At 50.7% G+C, this 24,498-nt stretch overlaps 1 protein-coding gene across 1 annotated transcript; it reads right to left on the bottom strand.

Annotated features, from left to right (window-relative positions):
• Nucleotides 1–5,113: 5,113 nt before the first annotated feature.
• Nucleotides 5,114–22,606, bottom strand: S1PR1 (sphingosine-1-phosphate receptor 1). Its single transcript, XM_061567391.1, has 2 exons — nt 22,369–22,606; nt 5,114–10,555 (listed from the first exon to the last, which is right to left on the bottom strand). The coding sequence occupies exon 2, from the start codon at nt 10,515–10,517 to the stop codon at nt 9,192–9,194; it is 1,326 nt and encodes a 441-aa protein (XP_061423375.1). The 5' UTR covers nt 10,518–10,555; nt 22,369–22,606; the 3' UTR covers nt 5,114–9,191.
• Nucleotides 22,607–24,498: the final 1,892 nt, after the last annotated feature.

Below are 24,498 nucleotides of genomic sequence, written 5' to 3'. Positions count from 1 at the left end.
TGGCTCCTATCGATTATAATCGATAAATTAATCATTTACGCAGCACTCACCTCGTCGCAGGCCGTGGCGGTGAGGTGAGCGGTGGGCTGGGCCTGGGGCCTCACGGAAACCTCACGCTGCGCTCACAATCAGCCATGAGAAGCCGGATGAGATTCAAAAAATAGATTTAAATAAATAAATATAGCCTCATCCCTCTCATAAACAAATATGTTCCAACGCAGCTGCGATTGAAGTGGCTTTAAAAACAGATCTGTTCCTCGTTTCTGTCGCTTTTTGAGCATCTGCAAATAACGGAAGAATCGCGAACTCAATGTCCCTGGCGGATAAGAGGATTGGTGGATGATAAGATGACGGATAAGAGGAGTTTCGCCTTGTATCTCTTTACCCCCCTCATTCTCAGCTGTCTGATTTCGACGGTAGTTGTCGAGAATCTGGAAGATCACTCGGTATGTCTACACTTCCTTCAACGAATTTATCACCCGTGGTGTTTTTTTTACTTTTATGGAGCATCTGGGCTATACTCTACTCCCAATGCACCATTCTAAAATTTGTATCCATTTTAAAATGGCACGGTAGGCACACCGTGCATTTAACACACACACACACGCAGCTTAGCCTGCGATGCAACCCGCTTCGGCAGGCTCCATGAATGTATTCGTCACCTTTTCCTGCCTTGCCAGGGTCGAGGCATTTTAGCAACAGAGCACAGCTTAAGAGCAGAACTCCTTTTGAATTCACGTCCCAGCTCATGGTCAGAAATGGTTTAAAAAATAAAAACACACGGACAAAAACACGAATAACTCAAAGCCACTTGATGCATCCCCCTGCGTTTCTGTCTGCAGTCTTTGCGAAATGAGCATTGCACAAGGAGCAGAAGCCTCTGGTTACCAGGTCCACGTGCCATCGTATGCATAATTCATCAGAAGTCACCAATTTCTATTCTTTCTCGAGAGGCTCGATTCCATCTCCTTTCTTGGTGTCAGGTTCATGTATCACGAGTCACATGTCTGCTGTATCAGTGCTGCTGCTGCGTGCAGGGTGGGAAGGAAACACTGAACCAGACTCGTGGAATTACTCTGTATTTTTTAAATTTTGTTACAAAAATATATCACATATTTTATAAATGTCACGCGTATATTTTTTTATTATGAATTATTATTACTATGGTTTGTTTACTCAAATGCCTCACTCATTCTCAATACTTTTTCAGGAAGATTTTTTTCCCATAAGGGGACAAATTCCGTTAATTCTCACGCAAATTTCACTCATTCTCACGCAAACTCCACTCATCCTCACGCAAATTCCACTCATTCTTACGCAAATTCCACTCATTCTCACGCAAATCCCACTCATTCTCATGCAAATTCCACTAATTCTCACGCAAATTCCACTAATTCTCACGCAAACTCCGCTCATTCTCACGCAAATTCCACTCATCCTCACGCAAATTCCACTCATTCTTACGCAAATTCTACTCATTCTCACGCAAATCCCACTCATTCTCATGCAAATTCCACTAATTCTCACGCAAATTCCACTAATTCTCACGCAAACTCCGCTCATTCTCACGCAAATTCCACTCATCCTCACGCAAATTCCACTCATTCTTACGCAAATTCCACTCATTCTCACGCAAATCCCACTCATTCTCATGCAAATTCCACTAATTCTCACGCAAATTCCACTAATTCTCACGCAAACTCCGCTCATTCTCACGCAAATTCCACTCATCCTCACGCAAATTCCACTCATTCTTACGCAAATTCCACTCATTCTCACGCAAATCCCACTCATTCTCATGCAAATTCCACTAATTCTCACGCAAATTCCACTCATTCTCACGCAAACTCCGCTCATTCTCACGCAAACTCCACTCACGCTCGCTTTTGGATAACCATCGAACAAAGACGGTCACTGTATCGCGCGCTTTCAGATGCGCTTTTGCGGCCGTCTGGAACGCTCTTCCGTCCGACATTAGGAAGCCACTGGAGTTATGCACTTTTAAATCATCTAGATTGACAAACTCATTTCTTTGCAGCTGCTTTTTGTGTTTAGTTTATTGTCCTGCCCCCGCACTTACGATTAGCACGGTTGGCTATGTACAGTGCGAAAGAAGTTCATCATACATACAGTATTGCTGTGTGTAATCATATTTAAGCAATTTGCAGTGTAATTTTTCAGCATTGGGGTGTTTTGGCCAATAGGAGTTCAATACTCTTTGGTTTTTTCGGTAAAGTCACGTAGGTAAAAAATAAAATAAACTAAATGAGAACAACTAAATTAAATCACGACGTTTCGGGCTCAACACAAGCGTCCTTCTCCAGGTGGAGACACCGCAGCGTGTCTGCCACACTTCAGCGGTGTGCTTTCGCTACGATGTCCCCACCTGAAGAAGGACGCTTGTGTTGCGCCCGAAACGTCGTGATTTAATTGAGTTGTTTTAATTTCGTTTATTTTATTTTTTACCTACGTGACTTTACCGAAAAAACCAAAGAGTATGAATCCTTGCAGTCACGAAAGCTTCAAATCTAGAATTGGGTTTTTTGTGATTGTTTTGCTACGGGAGGAAACTCGTGATCCCGCTAGAATCCCATGCTGAACAGGAGGAGAGAGATCGCACAAAACTCCACGGTGGAGAGGCGGCCCTCGTTTGGGATTCGAACCCAGGGCTCTCTTGCCGTGGGGCACGAGTGTCATCACCACCTCGCCACCCGTGCCAACGCCCTTGACGTTTCGCGTGTGCGCAGTGGCCCTCGAGGGGGAAACGCTCGCGTGCAACGAATGTAACCCTATCGGTGTAATCACGAATGATTGCTACGAGAGAAAAAAAAACATCAAAGAAGTTATTTATATCAGCTGCCACAAAGTTAAGATGTGCAACATGAAAAATTCGCACTTCGCATTGATGGTAGGGATATAGAGTTACAATGCAAGTGCTGAAACGTGATGTGCAGAGGTTCAATTTCCACAAGAAAGCGTTTTTTTTTGGAATTATTTTGGGCATCTTTCTTCTTCTGTTTTAACGAGGTCAGGTTTGAAAGGAGCGGCGAAGTGAAAGGCGCGGTGGTGTAAAGTATTTAAAGAGGGGGGTTGGATTAGAGGAGGATCGTGCTTGGATGACACCGAGAGACACGGGAGCACACGGATCAAGTGCCGAACACAAATCCGAGACGTCGCGATGACCGTAAAGAACAGCGCATCGCTAATGGGGGGGGGGGGGGTCGTGTCGATTGATGACACTGATGGTGCAACAACAGCCAACGCAGGGACTGTCCTCAAGGCGCCAGACGCTGAGCCCCGCCGAGACGCGACAGAGATCATCTCGCGTGCAGGAGGGAGACGCCTCGTGGTGTCGCAGGAGGAAGACGCCTCGTGGTGTCGCAGGAGGAAGACGCCTCGTGGTGTCGCAGGACAGCGAGCGGCGTTGTGCCGTGGGGCGCCTTCATCCAGCAGTGGATAGGAAATTGTTTAAATAAAAAGTATGGTTGTAGTAGTAAGAGTGGCGATGGTGTGATTATGGTGGCAGTGGTATTAGCATGATGTATGTTGGTGTGATTGGTGATGTGGGGAGCGGTGGTGCAGCGGTTAGCGCTACGCTGCGCTATGAACCCGGCGACCCGAGTTCGATTCCCGCTCACGGCCAACACCGGTGACGATTATTTGAACCGATTCTGGGCTTCCCCTAGGTCGACTCAGTCTGAAATGAGTACCTGGTGCGGTGTGTAAACATCGCCACTGGGGAGACAAAGGTGGTCTGGCGTGGTGCTGGCCACCCACCCCCTCGTGTGCGGTGCCGGCCTTCATAGGTGCTACTCGCTAACAGCACTTGCCCCAACAGTCTGTTAAGGCTATACGGGGGGACTTTGTCTTTGTCTCGTGGTATTGGATTTGTGGATAATAATATGACGGGTAAGAGGAGTTGTCACGTTCCATCTCCTTTCGTGGAGTAGAGTTCTATCTTACTCCCTTGCTCTCGCAGATGACCGGTAGCTGCGGTGCCAAGATCGGCCTCTGTGGAGGAGACTCGTGAAGGACGCTGCTGCTGCTGGGCAGGTGGAGGCAGCTGCGCTCCAACAACAACGGATGAGCGATGCTCACAACAACGAGCAGAGCGCCGGGTGGCTATAACGCAGCAAGTTGGCAGAGTGGGGAGCACAGGTGGTGCGTCTGTCAGTCAACTTTAGTGAGTTAACCCATAACACCTGGGCCTGTGCGGTGAGTCTTCGACAATTAACGTGGCCTCAAAGTGCACCTAGCCTGACACGAGTGCCATGGTGACATCACCCGCCACTTGGTGATGATTGACACTTGTGTGCATACACGCGCGTGTGTGTGTCCCTGTTAGCCTTAAACGAGTAGCAGGTGCAGTGTGTAAACATCAACACTGGGGAAACGAAGTTAGTAGTTGCTCGCTTGAAGCACTTTGCCGCAACAGCCTTTGTGCTTTTTTTGTGAGGCATGTAGAGCATGCACCCTCACCAAATACACAGAATCCACTCTGCAGGCATTGCCCATTTAATCGCCTCCTGCCCACTCGCACTTTCTAAGTATTAACATAGGATGATGATGACGATGGTGATGATAATGGTGATGATGATATAGTTTTTGACTGGCGCTTGCTCATGGGGGAGAATGAGAAAGGCAAGAACCTTTGAATGGACGTTGGAACGGGCAGAACGGGGGGCTTGGGCCCAACGGTGCCCCCACTGGTAGCGTCGTGGTGGTGGTGGCCACTTGGCTATGCCACCTCGACTGCCCACGACACACACGCACACCCGACTCCGATTAACCCAGATAACACTCGCGTGGGCTCTCCCTAACCACTCCCTTTGTCCTCTTCATCTGAACGCAATTAGTATAATGTGTCCCGGCTTGAGTGCGTGGGAGGTGGACGAATGCAATTATAAACAAACTTGCAGCGTTACAATAATGAGGTCAACTTGCATTGAAATCCCGCGAGCCACCGATGGCCCCGTTCTCCCGGCGTTCTTTCAATTACAGCGACGAAGACGAGCACATCGTGAAACTAATTACTGCGCTTTATAGACCCACGAGTTAAATACACACCGCAGTACACAACACAAGCTCGGCAGATCATTATTACACACGTTCGTTCAAACCAAGGCATTTTTTAATTGAATGTACATTGAATAGAAAAGACGACAAAGTACGGCTTTGTGATTGCCGACCGCAATGAGCGCAAACCTACACCGTCGACTTATTAAAATGTGTAAAATCAACTCTCTACACTGGACAGAACAACTTCAAAGTCACAAGGTCTACCTAGTCGCATGACTCAAATGGGCTAAGAGCTTATATCCAAATTATTATTTTTCTAACTTAACCAAATTGCCACGTTGCCGCTATTATACCAGGTTCTCAGGCCATTAAGCTTCTGGCCCCAGCTTGGTCACCAAGGTAAACATGTCACTTACATTTGACCTAATCCAGCTTTATAGCAATTTATCTCTGAAGAATAAAATGGAATATGAGTCAATGTGAGGCACGTGACTAACCGCTCCGATGAGTTGAGCAGTGCATTCTGGTTCTTATGCCGAGAGAGGCTTTTGAAGAAACCCTTGGTGGTGGTGGTTGTTGTGTGTGGCATGTCTGGGCTATCCTGCTGTTCTACACAAGGCTCTGCTGATGGTAGGAATCCCTTAACAAACGGGAAAGATTTGGTGCTCAAATCCAACATTTAGAGTAATTGTACGCATTGAAAAATCCACAAAGGTTATTATGACGGAGATCGATCACACTGCACCGACGAAATCTACCCTCGATTCAATATCATACGTGCTCCTGTTGTCTTAAGTGAACCTTGCACGTGTGAATATTTACATAAACTTAGCAGGTCCTATCGTACAAGTCATGTGCAAACTGAACATAAGATCAAAACTGCAGACAGAAGATTTTAAGAACATTGACACTGTATTTTTGCTTAATAACACGACAACATTAATGCTTTTACAAATAGTTGTGGGGATATTCTGTGATACCAAGATGTCAAAACTGAAGTTTAATGCGATACTAAATACTTGCTTTGCCCACGTAATGTCTCGGGGATATTTTGAAGTCCATAATGTAACTCGTGATCAGTCACATAGAGGATAAGAATAGGTTCAATTAAGTTATTGATCATTTGAATAATCTGGTGTCAAAACATTCTGACCAAACAAAGTGTATAATAGGATTGTATATAAAATACAAAATCAATCTGTTTATTTTAATAGTACATGGTTTCAACTCAATAAGTTTGTAAAAATATACAATTTTAAATAAATGCAGCAATAAATATCGTTAAAATTTACGTCCATACTACCGTCAACTTAATGCGTGTTGCACGATGTTACGCCGGTGTTGGGCGGTAGTGAACTTGAAAGGTGCCCTCCACAGGACATCGACTTGAGATGTCTCACAAGCCGACCGTGATGAGACAGGCAGGGCGTGACTGTGATTTGAAGTGAAGTCCTCACAATTTGGCATGTGGCAGTAATTCACTGATTACAATGTATCCTTATGCATCAAACGGATAAGGTCTCAAATCAAGATGTCTCGGCATTACTGGTTAAATGCTGTGATGCGGGAAAACAATTACAACCTAACTTTGTTTCGGGTCAAAAAACTAATTTCCACGAAGTCTGTTTTGAATACACGCATTTCTACAAAAGCACGGTTTTTCTTATTTTATTTTCCACGGAACAGATGTTTCTCATTAAAACATGCTAAACACATTAAAGCATATAAAATCCTTCTGTCTGCAGTTTTGTGTTAGCTTAATAATGATACAGTAACATCTCAATAGCATTTGTCCTTGCATTCAAAATACAAAGCGAGAAATATGATGCCCATTCAGAAATGGCCACAGGAGTTTGAGAATAACATTACAACTATTTGCGGGTTCATTGTTTAAATTCGGTTTCCAAAATTGCTTTTTTCAATAATTACATCCTAAAATTGTACTATTAGCACGTAGGCACACAAAGTGATGGAAATTCTCACCCTAAGACTTCCTACGATTGTGCAGCCACAATACCATTCGTGGAAAAACCCTCGACCGAAATAAAGAAGCCTTGGCCTGATTTACTTGAAGTGTCTCATCTTCCTGAACCAAAAGAGGCTCTACTCTTGGACTGTGCGAAAAAGCCACGAGGTTTCTTTCCATCATGGAAGAATGTGGACACGAAGCCTTGGAAACCACGTTACGCCACATTAAGTGCAAAACCAAATTGTATACGATAGGCTATTTTTGTGTTGTAATTTGGTTCCTGGGCAGATGCCACCGACTCATTACACATGATGAGATCATGGGTTTATCTCAGCTGGCTGGCTGGACTCTGATTCCAGCATGTCGGCAGTGTTGTCCTTAATACGTTTTGACCATTCCTCGCATCGCATTTCCAGAAAGAGGCACCAATCTCTTGAAAGCTCAATTTATCCCTCAGCACCTGGACTTAATGACAAAAACATTTAAATGATCCACCTCGTGTCCGCCCACCTAACTAAAACAAGTATTGTGCCTGTTTTTTGGAAATGTACGTGCATTCCCACCATCATCATCGTAAGTGGTATTACGTTCAATTTCTGCGTCTCGTCATCCTCTCCTCGTCCAATCGTCCACTTGTAACAAGGTCGGGCCGTGATTGTTACATCGCACACTCACTGTGGTTCGCTGCCCGGTTATACTCGGGGTCCATAGCAGGGCGGCTTTGAGCCTCCACTCCTCCTGACCATGTTTGGGCCAAACAGGACCGCACCGAGACTAGATCTGCCATCTCTGAATTACAAAAAAAAGCAGGACATACGGACAGAAAAATATTCCAATACTAGGAGAGGAGAGAATGACTTGGAAATGCATCGTCTTGAGTGGTGTATGATGCACTTGGCAGGGCAGCTGCTTCAAAAATGAGGAAGCCACTGGAGTTATGCACTTTTACATCTAGATTGAAAACTCATTTCTTTAAAACTGCTTTTTGTGTTTAGTTTGTTGTCCTTCCCCCGCACCTCCGATTAGCACGGTTGGCTATGTACGGTGCGAAAGAAATTCAACGTACATACACAAAAAGAGGACGATCCTGGGAAAAAAGCAGGACAGGTGGCAACTGCAGCTGAGACGATACCGAGTGAGTGACGTCTATCAGCTCCCTCTTACCCAGAAGCCAGTGCAGCGTTAGGGGCCTGCAGGCTCTGCAGGGAGACGCTTAGTGCCCAGGGCGATGTCAATCGAGGCCTGGCTGTCATCATAACCGTTCCCTTTAATGCTCTTCATGTTACATTAACGTAAAAATGGGCAACATGTGAAAAACAACAATTATAAAAAAGAAAGTCTTAATCTTTACAAGAAAAATACTGTAAACATAAGCGCTTGCAATGAAGTGTAGCGTTCAGTTACAAGATGCAATGAAGTCTCTTTTATCTACTTCCAACTCAACTCTGCTGCTGTAACTGGAAAGAGACCAAATTTGATGTGTCCTCTTGAAGCTGTGATGTGTTTAGGTGTCGCATCTTGCAAAAAAGACTCTTCCAATGCTCCTCACGTGACCAGGTTCTCTCAGCCATGGACATCCTCACGAACACTTCACAATTCCCGATAGCACAAATATTAGTGTAAACTATAATGAACAACTGAACTTGAGTCTTGTTGTGCAGTCTGTCTTAGTGGTTGTCCAAGCATACAGAACATATTTGTCTGTACCAATCATCAACTAATAGTAAGTTGCTTTAAAAAATATGTACAGTAGAGTATTTTCAAAAAAATGTGCTAAGTTTAAGTGCCCTTGCATGACAATCAAAAAGATGCCAGAATATATTTACTAAAGTCATCACGTTGATACTGTTTCAAACCGCCGCGTTCATCTCAGAGGACTGCGTTTTGTGGATTGGGGCAATTGTGGGGGCAGATCAATTGTTGCAAAGACGAAACACGACTTCTCTCTCTCTCGAGCTGGGAAGTTCCCAGCAACGCGACTGCATGGTCAACTTCGACTTCTTCCTCTTCTCGGCCCAACAAACGTCACATTTCTGCGTGGAGTCGGCTGACATCGCCATGACCACATTGGCGAAATGCGCCTCTCGGGATGGAACTGACGGCACCTCCCCCCCGATACCCCTCCTGGGCCTGCGGACGGAGCCAAGTCCCCGCAGAGGCCAAGCGCCGCGCTCGAGTCCGGCGCGCGCGAGCCGGGCGCGCGTTAGGACGGCGGGGGCGGCTGGCTCTTGACGGTGATGGGCGGCTGCTCCAGGCCGGGCGACAGCAGCAGCGCCTTGATGGAGTTGGGTGGCGTGTGGCCGCCCCCGCCCCCGTCCGGGCTCGTCAGGTCCCGCTCGTTGGTGGCCGTGGCGGTGGGCCTGCCGCCGGAGGACGCGCTGGAGCGGGAGCGCGTGGCGTTGGCCGCCGACTCGCCCGCCCCGAGGCGGCCGCGGGCGCAACAGCAGCACAGCAGGCGGGCAAAGGCGCGGCGCATGTCGCGGCTGGACGCGGCGTAGATGAGCGGGTTCATGCCCGAGTTGAGCACGGCGAGCGGGATGAGCCAGTTGGCGGCCGAGGTGGCGGCGGCGCTGCAGCTCAGGCCGCGCCGCAACGTGCCGCACGCGACGTCGGCCAGCAGCAGCCCGAAGAGCGGCGTCCAGCACGCGATGAAGACGCCCACCACGATGAAGACCGTCTTGAGCAGCAGCACCGAACGGCGCGACGTGCCCGGGGTGGCCTTGCGAGTCCCTCCGCCGCCGCCGTTGCCGTTGCCGCCGACCCTGCGGCCGCTGCGCCGCACGGCGGCGTAGACGCGCGCGTACAGCGTGACGATGCCGGCCAGCACGAGCGTGTAGAGCGTGACGCAGAACGCGAGGAAGCGCCGCGAGTAGAGCGGCAGCACCACGGAGCACTGCTGCAGCGCGCGCAGGCAGTTCCAGCCGAGGCTGGGTAGCGAGCCGAGCAGCAGGGCCAGCGCCCAGCACAACGCGATGAGCAGGCAGGCGCGCACGCGGCGTCGGCCCGGGATGGCCGGGGCCAGGCGCCGTCGCGCCATGATGAGGTGGCGCTCCACGGCGATGGCCAGGAAGCTGAACACGGAGGCGGCGAGCGCCACGAAGATGACGCCCTCGCGCGCGAACCACGCCGTCGGCGTCATCGTGAAAGTGTTGGGGCCCGAGAGCGAAATGTTGGCCACGTAGGCGGCGGCCGCCAGCAAGTCGGAGCAGGCCAGGTTGGCGAGGAAGTAGTAGGTGGGCGTGTGGAACTTGCGGTTCCGCCAGAAGGTGAGCAGGACCACGAGGTTCTCGACGATGATGACGCAGCACACGACGATGGCGACGATGCCGGTGGTGGTCACGGCACGGTCGCGCTTGTCGCGGTTGTTCAGCTTGCCCGTGTAGTTGTAGTGAGCCAGGATCACCAGCGGGTTGGAGTACAGGTACATCGTGTTGGTTATTTTGTAGTAGGCGTAGTCTTCCGCGGAGGGGGATGGCGAGGCCTCCATGGTCACGGCTGGAGCTGTTCCCAGCAGGGCTGGGTGCTCCATAGCGAAGGAGGGCACGAGCGGCGTCCGGTCACCAGCGTCTGGACAAACAAGTGGGGTAAGAAGAAACATGTTGAGTGCATGGACGAGCATTTGCGTTCGTTCGTCGCTTGAACGCAGCGGCATCTCACCGCGACCTACAACGTACGTAAGGAAAATACAAAATGCACTGGGGTAAAAGTGACGGAAGGGACAGTGGGGAAGAGAAACACAAACGGTCAACGGCAGAGGGACATGACCAATGCAGGGACAAGTCTCACGTCCCAAGCAAGACGTCTCGTCCACTCGCCTTACCACGCTCACCGTTCTTTGCCAACAGTTTTGTTAAGTTCACCAAAACAAAACGTGCCGGTGGGATTTAACCAGAGGTGGATCTAAAATACTACCCTAGCAGGTGGTCCCAAAGTTTCAAGACTTAAATAGGACCCTACATTATTAATAATAATAAGAAGAAGAAGCATTTAATTCATATTCTCTGCTAGATCTCAATAAAATATGAATATTTGGGGTCTCAAGAAGAATGTGATCATCCCCCCCATCACCTCACCCTTTGGGATCCACCGCGGAATGTACCGGCGGGTGAATAGTTTGTATGCAAGGGCACGAGCTTGGGTGGAACTGCATCGCTCCTCTCGCCACAGCGGTACACATGTTGGGGCTGTCGCGAAGGAGGATCTGAGGCTGGCAGGCTCCCGCTTCTGTTGTGCCGTCTAAGCTTTGTGAGCCATGGGCTATAAATGCAAAGGCCTTTTCGAGTGGTGATTCCGACACGACGATTGTTGCCCACTTTATTGCTGCCAAAAATGGCCATTCACGTGGCCCACGGCCTGCGCGTGGTGTAAATCTCACACCACGCGCGGCCAACACATTGCGGAGGAATGTGGAAGGGGGCTCCTATTAGTGTTCACATGCTGTCTGGACACGCTGCGCTCATACGCGCATTGCTATTTATTGTAACTTTTGAAGGGTTTTTATTTCTTTATTTTAAAACCGGTGGCTATGAAATGAAAGGAATGTTCCTCCCGAAGTGAAACAAACAATCTGCCTCGTATTCCTTTTCATCGAAGCCCGCGTGCGTAAACCGATCTGGGAGCACCTGCGCTGCCCCAAACATCAAAAGGCCCACGGACATTTATCCTCGCGACCAAAATAAAGCAGCGGCACTGCCACGGCCAAGCGCAATCGCGGACAGGACGTGCCCACGGCGCTCGCCCGCTCCCCACTCTTCACGGCTCCCCCTCGCTCGGAGCTTCTAGCGCTGGGTTTATTTTGAGCGCCGGCGCCCGCCTCCCGTGCTCGGTGGCAATTCCGCCCCGGCGAGAATTTCATTTCTCTCGGAGCGATGGCGAAGCGGTTAGCTCGCCGTGCTATGAACCCCGATGTCTGAGCCCGAATCCTGATGCCTGGGATGGAACGAGTGGAGAATGATATCTCAACCGGTCCCTTGGCCCCGTACCATCACCAACTCGCTGCCCATTGTGGGTGAAGTTTTGGCAAAACATTCCCCATGACCGGCGTGGTGTGGGGGGAAGCCTTCGTCCAGCAGTGGATTGACAAAGGGCTGTGAGTTATTATTTTCCATCAAGCCTTTGTACGTAATGAAGCATACCATTTTAATGATCGTTCAATATTGTTTTTCAATAGTCTGTTTCTTAATGTGATATTTCGTTTGGAAAACAAGTTGTTAACCATATTCTTGGTTCTTTCGGGAAAGTCACGTAGAAGGGAAATAATAAAATAATACAAATATAAAGCAATACAATTTCTCACGACGTTTCGACTGCAACACAAGCAATCATCATCAAGTGTGAAATCCACAGCAAGAAAATTTGAAAAAAGTGGCAGTTTTTCCTAAGTTGTTAACCCTTATATAAATTGAAAATAGTGTTGTTTAAGTTGTTTTTCTTTTCTTTTCTTTAATCTCACATGAAAAACGTTCGCCAATCATGAAACCCCGTGCTGGCAGCAGAGCCACACGGCAGGGTTTGGAGCACCACGTCCCACCTCTCGTGATTCTCCCAGGTCGTATATCACGGCAACCTGCACGGGCGATGCCCTCGTCCCGCAGGGCATCACCTGCGCAGGTGAGGACGCGGTCCTCTTCAGCGATGAATGAGCGGCCGGAGCGCTGCAGACGCACCGCGCCTGCGGGCTGGGTGAACGTAGCGTGCCATTTGCGTGTTTACCCCGCGCCAGATGTTTCACGTCTTCGAAATGCATATACAATTATTTATGGACTTGTTTGCCCGATCCACTCGTGTGTGTGTGTGCGTGCGCGCGCTGTTTATCAAGCCATAATTCAAGCTGGTGCACAGACGATAATTAATAAGACATCTCGTTTAATATGACACACGTGGTGAGAACCCGCACGGTGTCCACTAGACCAGAAATAACAATCGCGCGCCCTTTCACGTGGCGTGTGCGGCAAAGAAAGTGCATCCAAACAAACGCCGTCGTAAACAATCGCTGGCCGCGTGGGGTGCGCCGTTTGCGGGTCCTTTCGCCTCTACCCACACCGTGCTGCACCGAATTCCGACTACCTCCCCTAATAACCCTGCACCGTCATCAGTGGACGGTGGAGTCTCTACCCCCTCGTGCTGCCTCGTAAGTCACACAGAGCATCGCCCCTCAATCTAAGACACGTGGGCAGCGTGGGCAGCCTGGGCTCGTTTCACCGAGCCCTGTGGCGCTCACCTTGATTCTTTGGAGGAAAGGGTTGGTGGACCACACAGGTGTGTGCAACTCCCAAACCCAATGGGCTACGCGTTAGCCAGGAGATCGCAGTGCGGTTTATTTGTTTTACCTGTCTGTGCAGACTTTTGAGAGGTTATCCCCTCCTACGCGTGGGGCTACTCCGGCTCCCGGGGCTTCCACGTGCCACGCGTTCGTCAAAGAGAACTGGACGAATACCGCGATGCAGAAGCATCCTGGAAACTGGCTTTGGGACTCGGCGAGGCTTTCCTGGATACATTTGAGCACGGCTGAAAGAAGTTCAACATACAAATGGATCACATTGTTGTACATTCACACGCGTCATGTTCTATTGTCGTTCCCCGCAGTGCGTGACTCTGGCTGCACGTGGCATTGCTCGGCACGTCGATTCCTCTTACCCTCACACGTCCCAACTATGGAATTCGTTTCCTGCGCGTGCATTTTTCTGAAACTTACAATCCGCAGTAATTTGAAAAGTATGCATTAACCATCTGCAGAAGTTGTGTTATTGACTCACTGTTTCCTGTCGGGACTTTACTGCCGGGCGCTTTTAAACAACAGGCTTCCCTCGGCTTCATCGTCACACAACAGGCCCCAAATACCCAACCTGCCAGACAGCCAGCAACAAACAGCACGAGAGTCGATATAATCAATAAGTTGACGCGATCTTGAATTGAGCAGGGTTATAAGAAATTGAGAAAAAAAAACGGCAGGGAAGGAGTTCAAAAGTGAAGCGGTGTGTGGGAAGTTGCAGAAAGATCAGAGTTGTGACCCGCAATGTGGTGATTGGGTGGGTGAGTGGGTGGGTGAGTGAGTGGGTGAGTGCATGAATGTGTGGGTGAGTGGGTGGGTGGGTGGGTGTGTGGGTGAATGGGTTGTTGAGTGGGAGGGTGAATGGGGGAGTGGGTGAGTGCATGAATGAGTGAGTGCGTGAATGAGTGAGTGGGTGAGTGAGTGGGTAAGTGTGGGTGAGTGGGGGAGTGAGCGGGTGGCTTGCTGGGTGAGTGGGTGGGTGGGTGAGTGGGTGGGTGGGTAGATGGGTGGATGAGTGAGTGAATGAGTGAGTGGGTGAGTGAGTGGGTAAGTGTGGGTGAGTGGAGGAGTGAGCGGGTGGCTTGCTGGGTGAGTGGGTTGGTGGGTGCGTAGATGGGTGGATAAGTGAGTGAATGAGTGAGTGGGTGGGTGGATGAGACGACACAGTGAGTGAGTGTCTGGTAGGGCCCCGAGTCCTCAACTCGGGTGGAGGAATCAAGGAGTCAAGTCCAGGGGAACGGTAACCACGGTAGCTGTAGCAGCAGCGATAGAAGAGTGATACGGAAACGACAGTGCGCAGGCGAGCAGTCAATCTGTGTCATTCGAGATCCGTTAAGAGACAAACTCGAATCCACCTAATGCAAGTCTGTCTCCGGTGAGGTATCGCAAATCATGGATGAAAGCTGCAATAAAACATTTTACGATGCAGCGTAATACAATAAAAACAACAATGAAATTCAGTCAACCTGCCAATTTTTGTGGAATAATGAATGTCAGCTAAAATGTAAAGGCTTGTATTTACATTGGCTACAACTTCATTACGGAATATGAAACTGCTGGCCGCCAGCTTTTGTAAAATGAAACAAAATAAACCGATTTCGTGCCAGACTTGTGACAGTTGTTTTTTGTTTGTTAAACTATCATCTTGGGACGATTTAGAATTTTGTTCCTTTGACATAAATATAATTTCGCCTGTTCCCCCCCACCCCCATTCGCAATTGAATCAATTGGCCGGTTAAACTACTGTGGGTTACTCTCCGCTATCTTAAACCAAACAAAAACACGAGGACCTGAACAGAGCAAGTGGCGCGCACACCATTAATATGCCGAGTGACCAGCAGAGGGCGCCGCGAGACCGCGAGCACCAAGTCGCTGCCGCTGCTGCTGCTGCATCGGCAACTTGGATTCAAAATCCTCTCCGCGCTCTTTCCAGAATCTCCCCCACCCCCAACACCTGCCCAGTTCCTTCCCCCAGGCACTGTTGTATTGCGCTGAAGCCGGCCACCTCGGTTCAATCCCCAGGCATGGCTAACACCAGTCGCCGGTTCTGGCTTTCCCCTCCGTCGAAGCAGCCTTACACGAAGAATACATTGGTGTGAGCTCAGCTCTGCGATGGATAAATTGCTCCCCTGCCATAGAAATGTGGAATGTCCATCAATGACTCGGTGCCACTAATAGAGATGAGCACTATCCATTACTTTCATTTGCATGGAGACACTTTGACTTTGGACTGTATAAAAGAATAATTAAAATGTACGATGCCCATTACATCCTCGGATCCCAATGCGCAGTACATCAAAAACAGGAAACAGAAACAGAACCCCGGGACAACCGAGCAAACTAAGGAGGGAATGCCACTTTACAGAGATGGGGTTTCAAAGCAGACTTCAATATATCTACCCACTGATTTCAAGTGGCGAGGCGTTCCGTAGCTTGTGGTGCCAAGCGAACAAAAGCCCGATCACCAAAGGATCGCAACCTAGACCTGGGAGTGCTGATATCTACTGTCTACAAATAATATGAATGGAGGTGGTGGTGCAGTGAGTCCAATTCGCGGCCACGGCTAACATCAGTGGCGAGAGAGATACCTGAACCAGTACTGGGACTTGCCCAATGGCACCCTCTCCACTCTCGCCAAACCTGCACTGACCAGTATGGTGAAGTATGGTTAAAGAAGCCACTTGGCATGGGGAAGGAAGCCTTCGTCCAACAGGGGATTGACAAAGTGATGTGAATTAACAACGCACGGCCACGTACTATGGTATCGCATTACCGCAATTTGGGAAGGGTAATTTTTCATCAACCCAGAAGCTTCAGCGGGATTTAGTTTGAAACTCGGTATGATAATCAAGTTAACGAGTCCTCTAAACACACGTAAACATTCGTGCTGTGGGGCTTTAAGATGCCACGATGAAATGCTTGCACAGATTAAACAAACACAGCCTTTTTCGGCTGTGGCTGGGGCACCGCGTGAAGGATCGGGTTGGGTTCTCGTAGCCGAGGCTGCATCTGTGTAATTTATCGGAGCCCATTAAACGCGGAATGTTCCGCCGAGGGCGCAGTGGACATTCGGGACGGAACTCCTGAGACCGAATAGCCGAGAGAGAAGCGCACACGGTGTCCCCGGATCGCCCGGAGTGTGCCCATCTTCTCACGGAGCTCGAAATCTGCGCAGGGCACTCCGAGCCTGGATACTGCGTGGGGGGCCCTCGGTCATGCGGGCGGTGGGAGGGGGGCCCACGTGGTGACCAGCAAAGGGAAGTGCAGCAAACTGCATCTTCGCCCAGTGACTCTTTACCCACACACGCCGACTCGCGTAGCGAGGTGTGTCCTGGGCCGGCTCTCATCCAGCAGTGGATTGACACGTGTCCCCCCGTCGTCGAACTCGCCTCTCCTGGCCGAGGGCGCGATAATGTGACCACCTCACATCCCGCGCGAGGTGCGCGCCCCTTGGGCTCCGCTCTGCGTGGCCGAGGATGAGTCGCCAGTTGGAGCTCAGGCTACGAGTCCCCGCTGGGGAGGCAGCGGAGTCGCCCCGGGGATTTGAACTCCAGCACCTCGGGACTGCGAGGGCTGCGAGATGCCCCCCCCCCCACCCCAGACTGGAGCTAAGCGCTCCGCCCTGCACTCGATCCCTAAAACGCTGCACTGCACCCAACTCGCTAACCTCCCCTATACATTGCACACACGTGGATGGTGCTGTCTATTGACAGATATTAAACGTTTAAACGTAAACGTATTGAACATTTATGCGGTAAAATGGTGTCGTGAAAAGATTTTCGTTCCCGTCGATACAAATAATGCAACACAATGTTCCACCCGCGTGAACTTCTCAGGGGAAAAAATTAACCCATAAAAACAAAGTTGTTCACTATAAATCCTTTATATGCGTGGCGGCGAGAGTCCTCTCGTCCTCTGGCTTGAGATGGCTGCCACCTATGGGTCAGATGATTGTCTGCCAGTATTAAGCAATTGGTAATTAAATATTTAATTTGTTTTCCCTAAACAGTGTAAATTTTTGGGAAAAAATTTTCACGAACATTAATTGTCTCGCACAACGAGTCTGTGTGGAAAATGTCAGCTCGATTGGATCACGGGAAGTGGGTTAAAAAACGACCGAAAGATTTGCACGGTCGTAAGCAAGCAAGCAAGTGAACTTAATATAAAGGATTTAAAAAAGACTCAATCGAGTAATTTGCATGCACATGCCATGTACACCACGCAGTACTGTGGTACGTGCTGATACTGGCACGTACATAGCGAGGGGAGCGGTGACAAAGTGGTTAGCACACCGCTCTCCAGCTCTCTGAAGCCGCAGAGATACGAGTTCGATTCCTAGCCACAGCCAGGACAGGTCAAGGTCATTTCCCATTTTCACCGACCCGCACTGACCAGCGAGGTGAAGTATGGTCAATAAAAACCCCCTCGCCTGACACGGCGTGGGGTGAACTTGACCGAGCAGCAGTGCATTGTCGAGGGGCATGGAAATAACATTGCTCAGTACGACGTGCAATTAATCGAAACGATCACATGTCTAAAACAGGGGCGCTCTGCGTCAAGCGTGCACGTGCGTGTAGGTGCGTGTGTGTGTGTGTCACCTCACGAATGCAGAGTATGTCTCGCACGCACAAAAGTAAGCGTGACACTTCTGCGTGCTCTACATTGTTGGGTTAAGTAACGATTCCTCGACAGTCAAGCTACGCAGAGAGAGAGAGAGACTCTGCGTGACTTCACACAGCGTTACATTTCATTGCCGTCTGCTGCATCCACAAGCTGCCGTATGCACGAGTCCCAGCGGCTTGGGATTGTGGGCAACGGAGGAAGAGGAGGAAACGGCACAACGACACGAACAGTCTCACATTTCTCTCTCTCTCTCTGCTGAAGCCATCTCCTCGTCGTGGCCAGCAGCACACCTCGGCACCGATGAGCACGGTTTCGCAACAGAGGATCCTGTGTCGATGGCCACTAATTCCGCAGATTAAAAAACGCACACTTCCTCGCGATATTTTAAGGCAAAAGAGTTGAGGTTGCAATCCAGTGGCAGCAGAGCACGCACCGGAACCTTCACGTGAACACAGTGAACACCCACCAGCAGCCTTCACATGAACACAGTGCACACCCACCGGCACCTTCACCACGCTTCACATTGCAACGCCTCCGCAGACGGCGACCCAGAGTGGGCACGAGCTGCTGATGCAGCAGCAAGGGCGGATGGGTTCCACAACTGATGGGTTCCACAACGGACGGGACTTCCACATTTACGTTTCACAACTGCACGAATCTTACAGTGTGGGCGCGCGTGTGCGAGCGTGACAAAGAGTGGGGGAGCGGTGGTGTAGTGGTTAGCGCTACGCTGCGTTACGAACCTGGCGACCCGAGTTCGATTCACGCTCACGGCCAACACCGGTGGCGATTATCTGAACGGGTTCTGGGCCTCCCCTAGGTCAACTCAGCCTCAAATGAGTACCTGGTGCGGTGTGTAAAAACATCGGCACTGGGGAGACAAAGGCGGTCGGGCGTGGTGCTGGCCACCCACCCCTTCGTGTGCCGTGCCGGCCTTCATAGCTGCTCGCTAACAGCACTTGCCTCAACAGTCTGTTAAGGCTATACGGGGGATCTTTGTCTTGAGCGTGTCAAGAGTGGGGAGCGGTCGTGTAGCGGCTAGCGCGCTGCGATCTTTGTATTGTGGCCAGCGGTGTCGACTTCTATTGGCAAACACCAGGCGCAAGTCTCAGATGTGTGTCTTGGACGTATGTTCAACATGATGGTTTGTTAAACTTCTTTCGCACCGTACGTAGCCAACCGTGCTCATCGGTACTGCGGAGCATCTCATAATCTGGAGACTCGGGTATAAATAAATAAATAGAAGTAGCCCAGGACAGTCTTCATAAAACTATCAGCAATGAACATCACAGGCTTGTTCCAATTGTTTGTCAATGTTCATGTTCTCAGTCTTGTTGTTGTTGAGAATACGTGCCTCTGTGCATGTGTTCAACAATGAGGCACAGTCAAGTGTTGGCCGCATGCATCGTGAAAGATGTGAATCTGTCTCAGGGCAGCCCGTGTGTGGTTTGCGTGGTTTGTGTATTCCGTCTCACAGCGCAGCCGGTGCGGGAGTTCCTATCTGATGCTGAGACACGGAGTGCTTTGTGCTGCGTGTGTCCTGCCGTGAGACCCACGGCCGTGGCTCGTGGGCAATGCGACTCGGGGGTTGTTCGGACTTGTGTTTCCGTAATCGCATAAAGCAGCCAGCAAGTCAAACTGGTTCTTCTCAAATCGAAAATATGGAACGTTTGTCAATATATATTTATCTTTCCGACCGCACCTTTCTGGCCAAAAAAGTGTAATTGTGAAGATGTTCACAACTATTCAGCCCTTGGCTATTTTTATGTAACTTTAGTGCCGGGTTTCACTCGATGTGTCTGCCATCCAACACACGGTCGCTACGGAGCCGAGTTCCATTCCCGCTCGCGGCCAACACCAGTGACGATTATCTGAGCCTCCCCAAGGTGAATGCAACCTCAAATGAGTACCTGGTGCGGTGTGTAAATATCGCCACTAGGGAGACAAAGGCGGCCGGGCGTGGTGCTGGCCACCCACCCCCGGCCTTCGTAGGTGCTCGCTGACAACACTTGCCCCAACAGTCTGTTAAGGTTATACGGGGGATCTTTGTCTTTGAGGGTCTGCATTCGCAAGAAAGCTGAAATTTGGTGCAAGTTTCGTGATGATTTGGACCCCGCGTGTAGATGTGCATAACGAGCACCCGAGCAAGATGCTCGCGATGCGCGTCTGTAAGCTAGGATTAGGAACCATCATAAAAGCACATGTCTGAATGTTAACCTCAACACATTGTACGGGCCGGAATTTGAATTCACGTCTCGTGCTAAACTTTTTTTAAATAACATGCGCTCCTCGTCAGCAGTGCACCGAGTAATTCGCCTGCGTGACGTGTAATTCTAAAGCCGGTGGAGAGTAAACACAGTCGGCTATAAATTGATCCGTTTTACCGGTCAAACCTTACTCCCGTCGGCAAACCCATCATCCCCGCAGGGACTTAACAACGCACAATCAGTCGCTAAGTGGACGTTAAAGACCCCGTGACCGAATTAACAACTCTCTGCCACTGGCAACAAATCCGCAAATCTCTAAACCACCCGCAACGGAACTGCGAGAAGTAGTGCGAGTGAGAGTCCGTCCCCATGTGGCTCGCGCGGAGTCGGCAGCCCCGTGTCACAAGCGGACGCCTCGGAGCCTCCCCCGTGCCCGCAGACTCTGGGCGACGTAGAGGGAATTCAAAACGAGATGGCATCCGTGCACTGGGAAGCAAAGACAGAGATCCCCCGTACAGCCTCAGCAGACTGCTGGGGCAAGTGTTGTCAGCGAGCACCTATGGACGCCGGCACGGCGCACAAGGGGGTCGGTGGCTACCATCACGCCCGGCCGCCTTTGTCTCTCCAGTAACGATGTTTATAAGCTTGCACCCAGGTAGAAATTTGAGGCTGAGTCGACACTGGGAAACGGATGTCAGTCCACCGCTGGATGAAGGCCTCCCCACAAGCCTTGCCAGTCGCAGGCTTTATTTGACCATACTTCACCACGCTGGCCAGGTCAGTGTGGACGGATGGAGGAGGGGAGCAGAGACGTACTATACAACAATAGATGTCGCTCCACTACCCACACCGTAAGCTTGCGATCTCTGTGGCAAGCTCACGTACTGGTCAACCAATCCCAGCCGTATCCAGGCGCACAGCTGCTCAGATTACGAGATCTGACGAGACCAACGCATGCCAGGTGATGTGGTCGTTGTGAAGCAAGCGCGTGCCGAACTCACCATTTAAATTCGCTCCAGATTCGACACACAGTATCTACAAACCCACTGTGCAGTGTGCTCCTGGTGCAGTTAATAATTATTAGATGCAGATTTTAAATTATTTTAAATGAATATAATGACACTTGCTTTTACCCTGAGTCTCATGATTATTATTATTTTTCCCACGAGGATCCTGCCACGTTTCTTGCGCCAGGGGGCGATACAGAATCCCATCGAGGCACCGTGGACGCATGGCGAGGATTTCACCCTCTGCATCTCATCCAGCAGTGGAGCGACGCGAGGCTGCCCATGACCCCGTTGACCCCACGCATAGCCTCGTGGGTCTCGTCTTTGCCGTCTTCAGTCCCGCGGGTCCGAGTCGCTCTCATCGCAGCGTCGTCGCGAGACCCGGGATTTGACATCTCCTACTGGTGACTAACGGAGGGGTGTCAAGTTGATGGGTGGCGCAGGAGTTAGCGCAGCGGGATCAGTGGCGAGTGGCGTCTAAACCCGGACCGGGGTCCAACCCCACTCACCCATCAGTTACCAATCCGCACTGACCAGCGTGGTGAAGTATGGTCGAACAATCCCCATGACCGACACGGCGTGCCGAGTCCGTTATCTCCGGCTGTGTGCCGTTGTAACTGCACACATTGTCGTATCTACAGTGCAATGACGACGGTATGTCACCCACACTCGATATTGAGCGAACACGCTGTAATATGTTAATGATATTCCAAACTTCGCAGTCAAAACACCTCCTGCCCATTCACCTCCCTCCAACTCGCGTCGCGAATGGGCAGCGCGGACCGCAACGCAATTGTGTCCGTGTAACGAGAATGCCGTCAGACCTCACATCACAACCACAGTAATGTGCACGAATCACCAACTATCATCACCCCGCCTCTCTAGGTTCATATTCGTATTTTAATATTCCGTTACGATTAAACTCCAGTCGTGAACTAGCGCTTTGCTTGTAAGCCACCGTTTTATGAACCGCGTCATGGCAATACACATTTCCCGTGCGACGACCACGAAACTTTTTATGAGAAACTTCTTAGCGTCGCCGCGTTATCACCGAGTACAGAGCAACGGCGCAGCCACCGTCTGTCTCCCTTCAAGAAACCACGACTCGTCTCGACTGGATCTCCCTTCTCTGCCGGCCGTGTACGGGGCTGGAGGTGATGACCATGGACCACAGCGAACATTCTCATCGTCATCACCCTCCGTGTTCCCAACGACCCGGCAAAACACAACGACCACAGCAGCAGCAGCGGCATCAGCAGCGCGCACACTCACCCAGCCACTTCTACATTGCTGTCTCCACGTGCGTGACGGTGGCGAGGTTGGAGCCTTGACCACAGGAGAGCGAGTCTCGTGCAAAGTCACTCAGCGGTGTACACGCAAGGCAACTGGCGTTGTGGAGAGAAAGTCCGAGAGAGGGAGGGGGAGAGAGAGAAAGCGGCTGAGCTCTCTGTCCGCCCGCGTGTGCACGGAGTGGTGCCGCACCGCCGCCGCACGCGGCTTTAGAGCGAAGCCGTGAGTGGCACCGCCTGGGGAGTTCCCCCCGCCCGCTCGCCCGCGCACATGGGGCTCCCGCTCCCACCTCTCCCTCCCACCCTCCCACAGAGCCCAATCTCGCTCCCCACCTCTCTCCCCCCACAGAGCCCAGCCCTGCCTCCCTCCCCACCTCGCTCTTTCCACAGAACCCAGCCTCCCTGCCTCCCCCATCTCCCTCCTCGCACAGAGCCCAACCCTCCCTCCCTCTCTCCCCCCCCCCACAGACCCCAGCCCTCCCTCCCCACCTCTCTCCCCCCACAGAGGCCAGCCCTCCCTTCCTCCCCACCTCTCTCCCCCCACAGAGCCCAGCCCTCCCTCCCTCCCCACCTCCCTCCCCACCTCTCTCTACTTCCAGCCGCCTCCCAATTGCCACGACCGCCGGCGAGGCGCCCGTGACCCCACAGAGGTGCAAACAGCGGTCCGGACACCGTAATGTGGTTGAGCAATGCCGTCCGTGCGTACGATGACTTGTGCAGTCTGGGCAGGAGCTCAATGCCACTGTCGAGGTTTTGCAAGCCGCGAGAGGGCTTCAGCAGAGAGAGAGAGTCCGTGTCGAGTCGCTGTTCCTTCGTCGCAGGAGCGTTGACTTCAGTCGTTGTACCGCGCGGTCCGCAGTTGGGGTTGGGTGGCCACAGCCGCACCCTGGCCTGTCTTTCAGATGTCCACGCACGAATGAGAAGCGCGCATCGGCCTGTTGATGCTCCGATGCCCTTGGTGGTTGTTGCCGTTCCAGTGTCTTCGAGGAGGGATGTCCGACGCGAGAAGATTCGATGTCGTGGGTCTAGAATGAGGAGGTTTGTTTATTGATTCTGGACGTCCGCGTTTGTTCCACTCTGTTCGCCGGCAGCGAGCGGGTGGTGAGATTCCGGGGTGGTTACAGCAGCAGCGCCGTGCCATCACAGATGGGGGGGAGATCGGGAGTCGAGCCGCTGGGCGAGGTACATTGTTGATGTGTTGTTTGACGGGAAGATGAATAATCAGGGGCAATAAAGTGTTTAAACTCCCCAGCCGTGTGCGGTGTTTTTGTGTTTGCAGAATGTTCGCCAGGGGATTGGTGTCGGTTTCAGTGACTCGTTTGTGATGCGCACGGCGTTATTAAATTAGCAATAGCCACTGCATCAACTCAACACGATCGTCAATAACACCGTGGTCTTGAAAGGAAAAACTAAAATATAATAGGCGACGTCTCGGGCACCTGAATCTATCATAAAAGCAGCCAGCAAGACAAACTTGTTGATTGCCGAGGAGAATAGGGAACGTTTGTAAATCTATTTATATATACACGTGACCACACCTTTCCGTTCACCATTACTCAAACATAGTGCAAGATGTCACTTCATGCGTCTGCCATCGAACGATAGTTGCCTGTGACGGACAGCACTTGCCCCAACATTCTGTTAAGGCTATACGGGGAGGAGGGGGGGGCTTTGTCTTTGATGTAAATGATTGATGGGCTGAATCTATCAGTTTAACACGACGGTTTTCGCGACCAATATCATCCATAATAGAGTTTTTTGGGGGGTTAGATCGCGTAAATATATAAATGTGTCGTCAAATCCGCCACCACCCGACACAGCCAACTAGTAATGTTTGTCACGTAAACAGAACGTGGCCAATTCGTCACTAGTACAAGCACTAGTGTATAGTGTAGTTTATAGTAGTGTAGTGTATAGTGTAGTGTATAGTAGTGTATAGTATAGTGTATAGTATAGTGTATAGTAGTGTAGTGTATAGTAGTGTAGTGTATAGTGTAGTGTATAGTGTAGTGTACTAGTACAGCACCACCGGTGTGTTGGAGAGCCAAGCCACAACATTTACAATCTGAGTACGACGTTTCGCCAGTAATTACAACCAGCTTCATCAGGCGAC

Source organism: Lethenteron reissneri, chromosome 39 (assembly GCF_015708825.2).
Source record: "Lethenteron reissneri isolate LAM-NWPU_2019-01 chromosome 39, ASM1570882v1, whole genome shotgun sequence".
Classification (NCBI taxonomy): domain Eukaryota; kingdom Metazoa; phylum Chordata; class Hyperoartia; order Petromyzontiformes; family Petromyzontidae; genus Lethenteron; species Lethenteron reissneri.
The sequence above is the reverse complement of the archived record's forward strand: the minus strand, read 5'-3'. Positions and strand labels throughout refer to the sequence as shown.